Here is a 17616-nt window from a genome sequence, read left to right on the forward strand (position 1 = left end):
CCCGGGTCTTTTCCCCGCGAGGGTGTCATAGTCACGCCCCGGGTCTTTTCCCTGCGAGGGTGTCGTAGTCACGCCCCGGGTCTTTTCCCCGCGAGGGTGTCATAGTCACGCCCCGGGTCTTTTCCCTGCGAGGGTGTCGTAGTCACGCCCCGGGTCTTTTCCCCGCGAGGGTGTCGTAGTCACGCCCCGGGTCTTTTCCCTGCGAGGGTGTCGTAGTCACGCCCCGGGTCTTTTCCCCGCGAGGGTGTCGTAGTCACGCCCCGGGTCTTTTCCCCGCGAGGGTGTCATAGTCACGCCCCGGGTCTTTTCCCTGCGAGGGTGTCGTAGTCACGCCCCGGGTCTTTTCCCCGCGAGGGTGTCGTAGTCACGCCCCGGGTCTTTTCCCCGCGAGGGTGTCGTAGTCACGCCCCGGGTCTTTTCCCCGCGAGGGTGTCGTAGTCACGCCCCGGGTCTTTTCCCCGAGAGGGCGTCGTTGTCACGCCCCGGGTCTTTTCCCCGCGAGGGTGTCGTAGTGACGCCCCGGGTCTTTTCCCCGCGAGGGTGTCGTAGTCACGCCCCGAGAGCATTCCCGGCAACGGTTTCATTTACTGCCTAAATATCAGGTACTTATTTGGTCATTTGGAAACATAATTCACACTTACATATGGCACTTATTGCCTTTCTTTCATCGTACTTACCACTGAAATCTAAGTAGTTACCTAATAATTACACAAGCAGCTGTGTACTGTAAATACTTGGTAAGACAGGGCATTCTCACTCACTGACTGGCCATTCTGATTCCCTGCCCATGGCTTGCCATGGCCGATTACTGTCTCCAGATTAAACGGCAGAGGGCAGGAGAGAGAAGGGTTGAACTGCCACACCATGGCTAAACATATTCACAGACCACACTAGGCATCAATGGAAAAAATGACGGTTTATCAAACCACACTTTTTGAAGAAACATGGGCCCAGTCAGTCAATTCTTTAAATCTGCCACTGAATTTACATGTTAACTAATCAGCATTAATTAACTAATCACAGTAGACTTGAGCAGTCCCCACATTGCAGCATATTCCATCTGTATCTGCTTAATCACACAACTCTTCAGTGCTGTTAGTACTGAATCTCTCTTAACATCATCATCAGTAATACCGGTATTGCTATTCCCTGAATTTTTTGTATTGACTTTGTTTTCTCTCCTGCATGCAGTGTTTTATTTTGCCCTTTACATTGTACATTCTGCTGGGTGACCTGTCCTGTCTCATGTGGCTGTCTTTGTTTGTCTGTCAGTCTGGCGGTTTTGTCTGTGTGCACTGGCTGACAGTTTGTCTGTGTCTGTGGGTCGATTGGTTATTCTCTGCATTTGTCCAGCTCTCTGTCTGTCGAGGTGCTGGTGGGGGGGAGAGCGGGGGTGGACAGTGTTTTGGCTCTGGGGGGGAGCGGAGGGGTGGGTTGCGTTTGTATATATATATATATATATATATATATATATATATATATACACATATCCACTCACCTAGCACTTTATTACTTTTTTTTTTTTTTACTTGTACTGCTGCAGCCTATCCACTTAGAGTTATGATGTGTTGTGTGTTCAGAGATGCTCTTCTGCATACCACTGTTGTAATGTGTGGTTATTTGCATTACTGTCACCTCCCTGTCAGCTTTGACCAGTCTGGCCATTCTCCTCTGACCTCTCTCATTAACATGGTGTTTCTGTTGGCAGAACTGCTGCTCACCATTCTTTGCAAACTCTAGAGACTAGAGTATGTGAAAATCCCTGGAGATCAGCAGTTTCTGAGATACTCAAACCACCCTGTCTGCCACCAACAATCATTCAACGGTCAAAGTCACTTAGATCACATTTTTCCCCATTCTGATGGCTGATGTGAACATTAACTGAAGCTCCTGACCCCTTACTACATGATTGGATACATTGCACTGCTGCCAGACAGTTGGCTGATTAAATAATCGCATGAATAAGTAGGTGTAATACAGTAAAATATAATGCAACACTTAAAAACATGTACAAATCATTGCCGCATTCAGATTTTGCATTACATTTTTAGATAGTCATATGCAGTCATGTACAGCATGTATGTATGCTGTATAGGTACCCATATTTATAATACAATGCAGTATATTCCATTTTATTAACAAAGGTAAATGGAAACTCCCACAGGATCGATTAGTGGGCGAACGCTAATTCGATTTTCTGTTCCTGAAATATCTCTGCAACCTTCTCTCTGCGTCTCTCTCTTCCAATACACTTTCCCCTCCATAGGTCAGGTGACCAGCTCTTAGACCAAACATGACAACTGCACAAGACAAGAACATCTACAAATTATTGAAAAGTACAATCCTTGTCTGGTCTTCAAATCAAGATGTAAAACACCTGTGATTTTAGGCCAAATCTATACCCAACTACCTTGAGTTGCTGTAAACAAACTTTAACCATTGTACTTTTTAACCATTGTAAAGTGATATGTGGCAACTTGTAGTAAATGCCACTACACGAAAACAAAAACGGACCACACAATATTTCTATGAAGGTATATATTTGTTGTTGTATATATCATGTCTACCATCTTACTGAGCTTCAGAGAATGATATCCTCTGCACTTCAAAGCAAAATATAATTTCACAGTAACGACTCGGCTGAAACTTTTTTCCTAGACACATAATTCAAATGAGCAGTTCATACACATTTCCTGAGTAATTTGAATAAAAGCAGACGGTAATTACCATGTTAAAAAGGCAATACCAATCATAAACCTGTCCGCTAATTGATTCATTGTGGAGGCAACTCAACCATAAGTAATATCAAGAGCAAAATGTTTCCAAATAACTACCTGACTGCATGGTAATCAGTATAAGATATTGCACTGCTAAGAATGGAGTTTTTCTGTTAGAATATCTTGGAGGCATACGATGAAATTGCAAAAAGACTGAGTGAAAGTGCTCTGAGCATTCCCCACCGAATCATGAACCAATGATCATTTCTACCGGCTTCTTCACAGCTTCCCGTGTGTTTAAAGCTACCCTGATTCCCCAGCTGCAGACAAAACTGCAACACAGTCGACGTCCGGTGTTAATTCGAGTGAAAGAGTCGAGTCCATTCTGGCCATACTGGTCTCATCTAAACTCTGTCTGAGTTGATTTAACACTGAGAATTTAACTCAGCGTGTACTGCTTGGCGGCATGATTGATGCACAAACAGGAAGCGGGACTTGAAGCTCTTCCAGACTGGCCCACGAATGCTTCTTGCCAGAGAAGTATCAAATGGGACCTGTCACAACAACAGTCATCGCGATTTCACCAGCACATCCACAAACCTAAAGCATAAGTAGAAGGCTTTTGTTTGTGTTCCTGTCACGAGAAACAGTACCACGTTATATTTGTCATTGCTTTTTTTAGGTGGGCATGACAGGCACACCAACTCCTGATTTGGGGTATCATCCGAACAAGGTAGGGCGAGACTGATGAGTCACGACAGGTTTTGAGTCAGGTTTATTTTCTGTCACCAAAGGGTTTTAAAATATATATTTAATGTGCATTTCAGCTACTGTGCTGTGTTGAATTGTGAAAAAATCTTAGCTTGTATTATTTTAATCTTTTTACTGAGAGAAGCCAGAGAGTTGGTTTTGACGTGGGAGTGAGTCCACTATCACCAGCACCAGCAAAGGCAATACAGAGAATGTTTCAAATGCTTCAAAACTACATGACATGACACACCTTGTAAGAAATAAAAAACTATTTTGATCTCCAAAACTGATGGGAAAATGACCTTGAAAGATAACAGGAAATCTGGAAAATATCTGACCAATCAGGCAGGAGTACTAGTGACACTAGTGACTAGAAATGCAGTAATGTGGAAAGATTTTATTGGATTTTTATTGGATTTTATGCTTAATATTTATTATGGATAAAATTTGAACATAAGACATAAAAAGCAATGATTTTGCATTTGCAGTGATACCCAACACCCACTGTCATATTGGCAACCGGATTCAATTATCAGCAATAGTCCTTAGCCAGAGACAAGTTAACGTCAATATTTCATGATTCTTGGGCAGACGGTCTGTTCGTAATTGAGTAAAGACAAAATGTCACAACTGATCCCGGCTTCCCTACAGGCCTTCCTAAAAAATGATCTTTCTGCAGCACACCTATATGAGTCTTCAGCAAGCTGCATACACCAAGTGAATGAATCAATGAGCTGCTTTTCGGTGCGATATCCCTGGCCAGCGTGGAAGGAGATGTAAGGGACAGGTGGAGATTAGCACACGGACCAGAGTTCAGACCAGAGATTTTAATTGGCCATTTTTCCACCACACTTCCTGGTATCCGCTGACAGCTGGGATATCATTTTGCATTAAACAGAACGATAGGAAGGGATTACACTTGTTTAAAAAAAATCTTCAAGGAATAGCCCTTACCTTCTGGGATTTTTTTCTTAGTACATTATTTTCAGTGCATGTTTTCAATTTCAACCTGGCCAGACATTTTTTGTGTGATGAAAGACACACAAAAAATATGTGTTGCACATTATAACTGTCTGGACCAATTAAAAATATACTGTACACTGAAACTTATATAATATCAAAAAGAGGAAAGTCAAGGTATAGTTTTGGCCATTTTTACAACACGAACCACCAAATCAGCCTTAATACTATTGAGGACACTGAGGTGACCTCAGTATTTCAAAAATATATTTTTAATCTAAGCAAATCTTTTTCCAATTTTTCACTTCAGAGTAGGCCACATTGATGCATTTCATTGTTAAAATTGCCCCCCCAACCCCCCTAGAAAGGGGGCTTCACCCCCCGACCTCAGTCAATGTACGGCCCTGCTTGATGCCCTTTATTTCAGCAAAAAACTCTCTCCTCTGTCTCTCCTCTGTCCCGAATTTCCCTTTGTCCTGAAATTTTAACCACCGTCAACAAATGACTAAAACCCTCACTGTAAAACAAAAGCCTGCAACCGAAAACCCAGAGTGCTTGATAGCAACAATATTATACAGATTTCAGACCGCTCTAATGTCATCCGGCATAGCAAATGCAATTACTGTGATAAATACCCAGGCCCACCCGTGGCTAGCATGTGTGTGATGTGCCCTACATTCAAGCTAGGCACCGCTCGCCAACCTACCCACCGACATCAGCTGTATGGTCTAAATTCAGCGCCGGCCTACGGGGAATGTCGCTATGCCGCGAACGAGTGCGCTAGCCGTGCGCGTTACCCAACCGCCGCGGAGGAGCACGAGGTCAAACCAGTCACATTCACGTGCCGAACGCAAATCGGGGGTAATTAATATGTTATACCGTATAGGACTGCGACAGGAACTACCACGGCCGCACTGACAAGGAACTGGGTCACAAGCTGGCTGTGTTTGAATTGCAAATCAGGTACGCAGGATAATCACAACCCTGCCTCCCCCAAAGCTTTCAAGGGTAGACTATGTTATTAGTTTTTTATATTTCATTATTAATGAAGGTCAAAGAATAAATGGAACTTGCAGGACAGTGAGTGGAAACATTGGACGGCACACATTTTCAATTATTCAACGTTTTCTTTATCTATCGTGTTCCTTTTAGTCAGTTAGACAAAATACATAGCCTGTAAATTGTATAAAACAAAACAGTGAGCTATATAATTCAAAAAGCCAAATTATAGATAGACTTGAAATTAATGCTGCAAACACAACCCAAGTTGCTGAAAGGGGTAACATGATGAATGATGAAAAATACTTGAAAACTGAAAGCGTTATTGGTCAGAGGCGAAGGCGAAGTTAAAATGTGCTCAGCACTTCTGAAAGCAGCCATTTTGTTTTATTTTGCACTTTTTCCCAAAATTTGTTTGCCAATTGTTTATTTCAATCGCCCATGTTAACTGAGGAAACACAGCTACAACCCTGTCCCCCGGCGGCTGGAAGATCGACACACCTTCTTCAAGCCACATTGTCTCGAGCCCGGTACATGGGGGCTGTGTAGTACAGTGATGAAGGACCAGGGCTTCTACCTCAGAGGTTGTGGATTCAATTCACAATTGGTGCACTTCACCCTTAAAAAAGTAATTTTAACTTAATTGCTTTAGTACATAATTATCCTGTGTAAAAGCATTGCATGCAAGGCATGTACAGTAAGTCATGTAGTCTGCTCTGGATGAGGGTCTGGTCTATACTAAGGGAATAAATAACGCCTGAATAATGCATCTATTAATATCATTTCACTTAGAGAGTAATTCGAATATTGCCTCAATATTCAAAATAATCTTGCTAAATAATCAGTACAGTCACTAAAGATGTTTTACATTTTAAGAAAATAAATTAATTATGTCATTACAGTCAACACACTAGTCTCATGTAACCAACCATATGTGCTACATATTTTGGATGGGTACAGAGCCATACTTACTGAAATACAAGACTACTCTATAGCTGAGTCCCTCCAATCGCAGTCAGGGATGTGTGGCAAGCAGGCTAAAATGAACAAACGAAATGAGGTAACATTTTGAGTCTTAAACCCTCTGTGGATTCAGCCTGGCAGCTCACAGGAAATGCTCAGACACGGTAGATTAAACCGGGCCGCCGGACTCAAAACAAGACTGACGGTTTGAAGATGCGTTTTCACCCCTGATTACCACCGCCATCCGACAGGCCCCGCACCGCACAGAGCCGACCCGATAACCACCGCAGAACCAATTACGCCCTGAGCCGCGAAGCATCGGAGGGTCGCTAGCTTCAAATCGGGGGAGCTTGAAATGCGCATTAAAACCGCTAATTGTTCTGAACTTGTTTTTGATTACTCTGCACGCACACTTAGCGCATCAATCTAACTGGGGATCATCCGTCTGCAGCAGCTTTGCAAAAAATGTTTTTAATTATTATTTTTTAAAACTTGATTCCGTCTAACGTGCGGTGGCTCTGGGGACTTCACATGAAATGATTTTAATTAATACAAAATAGACTGTTTTACATTTTGAGTTTAAGAAGGTTGGAGAACCGTAAATCAATTTCCTACCTAAATTATTTACTTGTGATTACAGATTTAATGTCAATTCCACCACATTAAACACAATTAAGCAAAGAAACGGAGTCCCTGCTGGTGGATGACACACATTTAAACTGGAGTACGTCTTCTGAAAAATTAAAGGCAAATGCAGCCTTGTGCCATTCAAAGTTAAAGGTACATTTGTAGCCGCTCTTCCTTAATGCTCACAATATTGTACAGCAAAATGTATCCTCTCAAAGACGATCCTCTCATGTTAACTGAGTGAGGTATTGTGGATATTTCTGGTTGAGAAAAGAAAACGTGCATTTAGGGGGGGGGTGCCCCTTGTGAGGACTGACAGGCAGGTATGAGAGAACAAGGCCACTGCAGGGGACAGGCATCTCAAAGAAACACCCTTATTTTCTGCCCAAGGTCACCAGGGGCAGGCTATTTCTGGAAAGACAGCGTCATTAAGGTGAATATCAAACACCTGGTGCTCTAACTCTCTTTCTCTCCCTCCCTCTCTACCTCTCTCCCTCTATCTCCATCTCCATCTCCCTCTCTCTCTGGCCAGCACACAGGCTTGCATGCCTGGCACGCACACACACGCACACACACACACACACACACAGTCTCCCCCCATCTGTCTGGAGGGTGCCTTTAAAGCACACACGTCCCCTCCCCATAAAGGGTTAACTCCACTGGGCGAGGCATTTCACGGATGGAGGATCTGTCTGTTCTTAGTTAAGGTTCAAAGTGACCCAGGTAATTTGAACAAGGTAATGTGACCGAGGTAATGTGTCCGCGTTAACTGTCAAAATACACAGCCTTGTTGCCTCGCTGTGCCAGATTGCACCCTGGCAGTTTGTCGTACTGCTGTTTGAAAGTCTCCTCACGTCACCTGGAGTGCGATCCTTCTATTATCCACTGCAGACCCATTCAGATACAATATATTGGCATTACACAAACAAAATTCTGAATACATGTATGCAGTACGCTAAATATGTTTTGCAGGACGATAGCTTGAGTCTCATGCCTTAATTACCGATATGGGGCTTTTCACTAATGCAAAAAGTTGGTGCACTCGACTTACGCCTATTGAGACATGAGCACAAAATAGCGTATTCTCTTTGAAAGCTTGTCCTATTGTTAGCCTTCAAATGACCATTCTGCGCTCAGGGAGCGAACGGGCTGGAGGTAGAGAGCCGCAGGCCCACACACACTGGCTTTGCTGCTCAGTTCTGCTCAGTCACTGCTCAGTTCTGCTCTCTATTTTTACAAAAAAAAGAAAAGAAAAATAGTAGTAGAGCAGTGAATACATTTCATTTTGTGGTCAGAAAATAAGATTGTGTGGCAGTCCAATCAACAGGCCAAAGCCTCATCTCCAAAATATATAAACACAGATTACATGGGGTAAACCACAATCCTCAGAATTTACAGTAAGTCATGACTAAGGACCAGGTCCAAATAAGTGCATATTTTTATTTTTTTAAGTGTATCTTTTGCTTTTTTCATGTTTCCAAGTAATTGAACGATCTGCTTGAAGTAGCTAGATTATGAAACGACTCAAAACATTGCCAGATGACATGATCGCACACATCACCATTTTAAAAATGAAGATGAGCATAGGGCGACTATATAAGTATATTAACAAATTCCAACTGGAAGCAAAACTAAACTGTTGAAAATTGCTTTGTAATGATGCCAGGCTAAAGCCAGGTTAAAAGTTCTAAAAAGTCGCAGTTATAAGGACCTGGAAAGTGACTGAGTTGGTAACACTGGCCAAGGTAAACATAATGATCTTTTACCCTTTGGATGCAGTATCCACTTTGTATTCAAAGAACTAAAGAACGCAGAAAGCATTCTCAAAAACATGTCTTTGTTGTAGACGTAAGACATAAAAGACATTGAAGACATGAAGCTCCATACGGAAAGGAACATTTTGGACAAATTATATTTTCCCGTCGACACCATTATTTTGTCCTTCTCTGAGACTAGATCCTCCATCACAGTCCGTCACCGTGTTATCTAATCATTAACTGCATTCTCTTGTTGAAATGTATGTGTGTGTGTGTGTGTGTGTGTGTGGGGGCCTGTGGTGGTTTCAGACAATTAGATGAAAGTTTAATTAAGCAATAACAAACACTTATAAAATAATAAAATAAGTGTTTCGGGGCACAATTAGAAGTAATTAGAAGACTGATGTGCTTAGTTCCCATTTTTTTATGTGCGATCAGCTCCCGGTAGCAGTTGTCATGTTAAGCAAAGTGTATCAGATTTTTTTTTGACAAATGTGACACGTGCCGCATATTGAGGCATATTGAGGCATCCGATCTGAACACCAGCAGCACCCGACCGTGACAACGGCATCCCATAATCAACATTGGGCAGATACGAGATGCTGCTCTAGAGCTGTGGGTCAGGCTGGATTGAGTGAAAAAACCAGTAGAAGCGCAAACATGGCCTAAACACCGGGAATGTAGCGTAGTGGTTAAGGTATATGACTGGGACCTGCAAGGTCGGTGGTTCGATCCCCGGTGTAGGCACAATAAGATCCACACAGCCGTTGGGCCCTTGAGCAAGGCCCAAGTCCTAAGTCGCTTAGGATAAACGTGTCAGCCAAATTACATGTAATGAATTGTGTACAGCACAATTAATGTATTAAAACGCATGTGTAAAAGATGACCAGGTGTTAAATGCATATACGGACTGTTTGAGGCCTCTGGCAGCTGTGAAAGCATTCGTCTGCTGTGCGGGACCTGAACACAAACAGGGCTGTGAGCCAAAGGGACCTGAACACAAACAGGGCTGTGAGCCAAAGGGACCTGAACACAAACAGGGCTGTGAGCCAAAGGGACCTGAACACAAACAGGGCTGTGAGCCAAAGGGACCTGAACACAAACAGGGCTGTGAGCCAAAGGGACCTGAACACAAACAGGGCTGTGAGCCAAAGGGACCTGGACACAAACAGGGCTGTGAGCCAAAGGGACCTGAACACAAACAGGGCTGTGAGCCAAAGGGACCTGGACACAAACAGGGCTGTGAGCCAAAGGGACCTGAACACAAACAGGGCTGTGAGCCAAAGGGACCTGAAAATTCAATCGAGGCGCAGGGTGAAATCCAGCCGCACAGCTTCTCTGAATGTTGAATTGGGCGAATGAGACAACAAGAGAAAAGCATACATATGGGAGAAAAAAAAAAAAAAAACACCTCCCTGCCACCTTTCAGGGTATCTGACCAAAAAGCCAGGGACCGCTCCCCCAGAAGTTATTACAGGAGATAATGCAGCTTATTAAGCCTCAGGTTTCCCCTTCAAAGTCGCCAGGGTAAATGAATAAATTATACTATTGTAAAACTTAAAACTTGCACCTTTGGAGTGGGTGTATGAATGAATGAACTACATCGTCTGAATCCACACCGTCAAAGTTTTTTTCACAACGCACCGTTCCTCCCACAAGAAAAATAAATAGTGTCCCTCCAATACCCAGACTCTCCTTGTCAACCCCAGATCACCGTCATTAGGGAGGGAGGAGCAATCAATCACAGAAACCTGATCTTACACTAAACATTCCATTTTTTTTTTTTAGCTGTACAGAAGGTACAGTATAAGATTTTCATTCCTACTCATCCCTTCACTTTTAGGTATCCAGTGTGCATGCTTTGGTGCCAAAAAAGCCCCGTATTTAAACACGGCAACCTCCACAAAATGGCTTTCCGAGTCATCGACCAGTTCCCATAGGTATCCATGGAACCAGTAAGCGGAAGCCGTCTCCAGTTCGTATATATCTCAATGTGTCTGACTGATTTCTTCTTCTTCTTTCATTGATTTATTATTTAGAGTGGAAGGGAGGAGAGTGATTCACACCAGTAACCCCAGTCCTCCGGGGGAGTGAGGAGGTCCATTCAGTTTTTCGAACAAACCAAATTAAAAGATGTAATTTATTACACGCCCGCTGGAGAGCTGTCGCCTTCCCAGATCACCGTTACCAGCACGTCAGACTGGGACACTTTTATAATCTCCCACGTGCTAATTGACTGCCGTGCTGCTCTGTGCCTTCCATGGCAGCCTCGTGTTACCCGCCTGTGAAAGCTAATCATGCTAACGCCTAATGACCGCTAACACTCGCTTTGCAACGCAGTACATTACGTTACAGCCATTTGGCAGACGCTCTCATATCCAGAACGATGTACAACAAAGTGCATAACCATAACCAGGGAGAAGTGCGCTGAAAGAACCGAGAGGGAAAGTACAATTCCATGTGCTCAAAGTGATTACAAAGATAGATAAGAACTTGGACCTTGTAGATTACTCTGATGAGAAGTTTGGACAATGCTCCTCTCTCTGCTCTGGGCTGATCTTGAGGTGATCATCTCCGGACTCTGCTGAGCACGTAGGCCTTATATTTATTGGAATGCATCTGAGGGTAGCAATACACTGGATCAAGTGCCCAATCAAGAAAGCGAGAATGTGAGATCATTAGCGGTAGGGGGTGCAAGCCTGATTTCTCATTAAGACCTACGTTATGTTTGGTCAACGACCTGTTTTTCCCCTTTTGTTACACAAAATACCTCACTGAAATTAAAAGTAATGAACAAAATTACAGAACATGAGGAATTAGGATTGCCTTTCCCCAAACGCCCTGGACTCAGCTGAAAAATATTATATGTTCTTCTACTTTTAGTGAGCAAAGTGAGCGAAACAAAGACAAAATGAAAGGAGCTGGTAAGCCTTGAACCCTGGTCTCCTGCATCAGAAAGCATCACACTAACCACCACCATTGGCTGTTGTCCTGACATGTGGAATACTGACTCCACCTCTTCCTTTTTTTGATTGGGCACCTGAAATAACCAATCACATCTTAAGTTGCCCTCAGAACCATTTGAATAAGTACAACTCCCACGTGCCTCTGCTGACCACCCTGCCCCTCTGGATTCGAGTAGCCGGGTGGCGGTGTTGGCGGTTGCCAGATGTGGGCCTGATCCCCACGGAGGGGGGCACGGTGCTCACCTGTAACTTCTGCGCCCGCCGCTTGTCTGCTCTCTGGTTCTGGTGATAGATGCGGCTGAAGTTGGACACGATGACGGGAACGGGCAGGGCTATTACCAACACCCCGCTCAGCGAGCAGATGGAGCCGAAGATCTTCCCCGCGATGGTTTTCGGGACCATGTCCCCATAGCTGCAGCCAGTCGAGGACAGGGACAAAGGGAAAGGGGAGAAAGAGAGAGGAACAAAAGACGTTGAGTCACTCTCAAACGTTTTTCGGTCGCTAAATACATTTGAGGTCACTGAGCTCATTAAGGAGATTCAGAGTTTGTTCAAGAGGACAATGAACCTGGGGACATAGTGTGTGTGTGTGTGTGTGTGTGTGTGTGTGTGTGTGCGTGTGCGTGTGTGCGTTTGTGCCTGTGTGTGTGTTTGTGGGAAGTTGAGCTGGCGTATTGAAGCTAACTGAGACTGAGCACTCTGACACTGCGGCATCGTGACAGGGCGTGGACAACATCAGTCCTGTGAGTGTGTGTGTGTGTGTGTGTGTGTGTATGTGTGTTTGAGTGTGTGCATGTGTATGTGGGGAAATCGAGCTGGTGTGTGGAAGAAATATGGGGCACAGCCCACAGCAATCTGATCTGACGCATCAAATTCGGACACATGAATATTAAACAAATGGGCGCTGCAGCAACAGGATCTGGTCACCAAACCGGCCAGTGCCAGTGCCAGAGCCTACTGTGGCCATAATCACTCAGGGACAAGGAAGGGATGCAGGCCATTAGTGATAGATAGTACTGTTCACTGCCGCAGCGATCGCTGCTTGCCATCCAGGCACCCTTGGGCACGTGTACAATGCAGTCCGTATGTATTTGGACAGTTGGTTCAATTTCTGTACCATTGCCGCTGTAGATGTAGTCCAGCACATTCAACCTGGAATTAAACTATAAATGCAGACTAAAGAACCAGGAAATATTCTGAATAGAAGTCTTTCTTAACTTCAGGAGTGGTAAAACAGGCAGGGGTCGATTGCCAGCAAACAGATATATCGAGTAATCCAAGACAGAGTCATCACAGGCAAATATTCGTATACAAGTAGGCAGTCCAACAAAGCAATGGTAAAAACGGAAATCCAAAAATCGTAATCAAAAAGTTAGTCCAAATTCGACACCAGCCGATTAAAACAAAGACGGAATCAGAACTCAAGAAACAAAAGTCGTCAAGAAAACGTGTCGAAACACAGGTCAGCCAATCTGGAAAACGCTGGAGAGCTAGAGACAAGCACATAAAAATCTGGTACAAAGAACGAACAAAAACATTTGGGTTACAGGTTATAGAACTGAAATGTGTGTCAAACAGGTGTGAGTGTGTAAAGGAACAGGTAAATGATACACCAGTGAAATGAACGAATGAAAGAAAGCACTACGGAGAGCGAGAGCGGACATGAAACGCAGACATGAGGCACGAAACAGAAAACGCCAAAACAGAAGATGGAGAGAACGACGCCCCTTTGATTTCAGAGTATTTGTACTTCACGTTTATCATTTCATTTCAAATCCAAATGTGCTGGAGTACTGAGCCAAAAGAACAGAAAGTGTACCAACTGTCCAAATACATACGGACCGCACCGTATGACTGGGTCTCCTTCGCCCCCGTGCTCTGCATGCAGCTTGCGGCAGCAGAGTGAAAAGCAGCAGCTGTGTTTGGGAGGAGGACCTCCTACTCGACCCAGCTCCTGGTCCAAGCGATGGTTTTGTCCCGCCTAGACATGGCGTCCGCCATCAGACCCCTCCAACTTATCCAGAATGCTGCAGCTTGTCTGGTCTTCAGCCTTCCCAAACACTCGCATGTCACCCCCCTGCTTACTTCCCTCCACTGGCTGCCTGTCATGGCTGGCATCAAATTCAAAACATTGGTGCTAGCCTTCCAAGCAGTTAAGGGGTCTGCCCCAGCTTACCTCCAAAAAATCATCAGACCCTACACCCCTGCCAGACCTCTTCATCAGACCCTACACCCCTGCCAGACCTCTTCATCAGACCCTACACCCCTGCCAGACCTCTTCATCAGACCCTACACCCCTGCCAGACCTCTTCGTTCGGCCTCCACAGGCTGCTTGGTGCCTTCCCCTCTCTGAACTTCCACCTCACGCTCACGACTACTGTCTGTTCTGGCTCCACGGTGGTGGAACAAACTCCCTGTGGAGGTCAGAACAGTAGAATCTCTTTCCATCTTCAAGCTGCACCTCTCCCTGTCCGTCCCTACCTCCCTGTAAACCTTAATTGTCTTTCTGTGATATTTACTTATGTATTAGGATGTTTAGTTTGGCTAAGTAAGCAGTGTTTGGCTAGGTAAACGGTTTGTTCATACATTTGCATGTTGCGGTATTACGAAAAAAACAAAACAAAACAAAAAAAATTCTGATGATGTGCAGGTAGCAGTTGAAATTGTACTTCCCTCTAGGGACTTTCAGCGCACTTATCCTTGGTTATGGGTTTGCACTTTACACTTTGTTGTACGTCGCTCTGGATAAGAGCGTCTGCCAAATTAATGTAATGTGATGTAATGGACCGCAGGTTACCTTAAGTCAGTAGCAGGGGGCATATACAGCCAGGTCCATAAATATTTGGACATTGAAAAACGTATTGTTATTTTAGCGGTCTACCACAGGATATTGGATTTGGAAATATGAACATGCTTGTGTGTAGTTCGCGAATTGGACATTCCAAACTCGTGTGGGATTGGAGACGGCAATTCAAAACCCAAAAAAACTAAATGAAATACAAGACCTAGTCACAGACTGTCAAGCGGAAAAGGCCAGGCTTACCGGGCTGATCTCGACAGGCTTTGAAACTCTACCTGCCCACCCGTGAATTGTTAATCATTCCTGGATCGGGAAATCACCTCCCCAAATAATCCTGTTAAGGGTTTATGTTTGAAACGGGCCTATAGCCTACGAGGAGAAGGGTAAGCTGGGAATAAATCCAACGAACCCACGCTGGATGAAATGGCAAATGCATGAAAATAGCAGGACAACTAAAGCGCAGGACGTGGTGGAGAGGCGACCCAGCAGCGATGCAGTCGCAGAGTGTGAGAACAGCGGGGCACTTGGCGCTTCATTTCCAGTGTGTGCTGAACTGAGCGAGACCTCTGGCAATGTTAATGGACCTGACTCAGGACCGCAGGGCAGGGAAAGGGCTCCTCTGCTCAGCCCCCCAGCCCCCCAGTCTGAGACAGAGAGCGAGGAGTCTGGGTCAGTCAACCTGCCCTGGCTGCCCTGGGTGCTGTTGGAGGAGTACATATGTACATGTACATAATACATTCACATGCACACACACACACACACACACACACACATACACACACACACACACACACACACACACACACACATACACACACGCGCTCTCTCTCACACACGCACACACACACACGCTCTCTCTCACACATGCACACACATACACACACACGCTCTCTCTCACACACGCACACACATACACACACGCGCTCTCTCTCACACACGCACACACACACACGCCCTCTCTCACACACGCACACACATACACACACACGCTCTCTGTCACACACGCACAGGCATACACACACGTGCTCTCTCTCACACACGCACACACACACACGCTCTCTCTCACACATGCACACACACACACACACCCTCTCTCACACACACACACACACACGCACACACACGCTCTCTCTCACACATGCACACACACACACACACAAACACACATGCTCTCTCTCTCTCACACACACACACACGCTCTCTCTCACACACGCACACACACACCCTCTCTCTCTCACACATGCACAGATACACACAGACACATACACGCATTCTCTTTCCCTGAGACAGCAAGAGAGAGAGAGGGAGAGAGAGAGAGAAGGGGGCAGCAGGGGCGCTGGAGTGACTGTTTAATTAAAAGACGGTGCGATGTGCCTAAAAAGATCAGTCTTCTGAACGGACTGAACAGAGCGTTCCCCTGCTGCAGCGCTGCTCTCCGATTGGCCGGTGCCTGGCAGCAGTACTGGCAGGTAGGTATGCCACAGGCCAGTGACTCTACCCCATCTCTGCCCCCACAGGGCCTCCAGGTCTGGCCACGGAGCCCCGGTATCTCTCTCTGACTGCTGCCTCAGCGCTCCAAACCCTCCGTTTAATCGCCTCACGCATGGCTGACCACTCATCTCTGGCCTGGGCCTGAGGAGCCTTCCCCACAGAGAAGGAGTCGCTTATCAAAAATCCCCCCCCCCCCCCCCCCCGCCAAAGCTGCCCTTTCAGCCCCCAGCCAGCCCCACACAGTAAATAAGGTGAAGCTTTTCTGCCTCATTTCAGTCTGTCAGTAATATTTTTCACTCTGAAAAAAAATAAAATAAGTAAATAAATGCAACAGGAAGTGGAAAAAGTGCCAGTGAAAAAGGCCCTTTCTTCTGCTTCTATCTTCTTGGCTTCAGAGGAATCGTATTTGTTGTGTTTATTTAAACTTTGAACTCAGACAAGTGCCTTTTCCGTTAAATCTTGGACACAAGAAACCAGCCGTAAAGACGGCGCATCAGACAGATTTCGCTCTGAAAAAAAACTAAATGGCTGTCGATTTTTCAGCTTGCTTTGGGTGCTCCCCCGCTGAGTAACTTCATCAAGGTAGTGAAAACGGTGCGCTTTGTCAATGGCTTTTCCCTGTGACTGCAGATGAGTGGATGTTGACGTGCCCATTGACAAGGACTGCTGTAAATAAAAAATGCAAGCATCTCTAACTCTCCCAACATTTAAAGGAGTGAGTCACAACACTTTTATTATGCAACGGGAGATGATATTAACCTTTAAGAAAAGTACCCTAAAAGCAAAGTTAGCGACTATGGAGCAATTTGAAAAAAAAAAAGCAATTTACCAAAGCTGAATTGGAATATTCAGTAGCCGCAATGCAATCTCCTTGGCGTTTCAAAGACAGACAAAACAATTATGTTTGCCATATTAGATTTTGCCCCAGTTGGAAGCCACATTTTCTGTAGCATATAAAGGAGAAAAATCTAAAAGTGCCCACTAAAGATCAGGTTAAAGTGAACAGAACTGTGATTCAAAAAGAAAAAAAGGGGAATGAGGAATGTTTTTTAATCAGCGTGTTCATTGATGGAATGGGGATAAAGGTAATTTGTTCTAAGTTGCTCAAAATGTGTTTTTAATACCCCCTAAAAACTTGAAAAGTTCCCCTTAGCTTGAAGGTAGTCAGTGAAAGCAAGATAAATCATCCTTATTTTTAACCTGGTTCTTACATTCCAGAATTCAGCAAATAGTCTTTGATCATTTCTTACACACCATTAGGAAGTTGAGGGACTGACAGTAACATAGTAAGTAGTAAGTATGTTGTAAGTGTAGCTCTGATTGTGGGATAACTCCTGCCCTTGCCCTTGACCAAGGCACTGGCCTGCTCCTAGGTTACTAGGAATGGGTTAAATGCAGAGGATGCGTTTCATTGCCTTAGAAGGTAATGACAATAAAGTTGAATCTAATCTAACCTAATCCAATCTAATAAAATACAGTATATGGTGCTAATACTGAATATTTGCAATGCAGTGATTAAAAAAAACAAACTTCATTGGCATTACAACCAAGCCTCGTTAGGATGTCTTTTTTCCGCACATAAAAAC

The 17616-nt window shown here is 44.7% G+C and overlaps 1 protein-coding gene across 2 annotated transcripts in view; it reads right to left on the reverse strand.

The window, feature by feature from the left end:
- kcnd3 (potassium voltage-gated channel, Shal-related subfamily, member 3) overlaps window positions 1-17616 on the reverse strand; it is a 172393-nt gene that overhangs the window by 24310 nt on the left and 130467 nt on the right. For both annotated transcript variants that reach the window (XM_061258779.1, XM_061258778.1), the window contains exon 3: window positions 11983-12151. In XM_061258779.1, the coding sequence (XP_061114763.1) occupies window positions 11983-12151 (169 nt within the window). The remainder of the gene's footprint in view (window positions 1-11982; window positions 12152-17616) is intronic.

Source organism: Conger conger, chromosome 10, assembly GCF_963514075.1.
Source record: "Conger conger chromosome 10, fConCon1.1, whole genome shotgun sequence".
NCBI classification, from domain to species: Eukaryota; Metazoa; Chordata; class Actinopteri; order Anguilliformes; family Congridae; genus Conger; species Conger conger.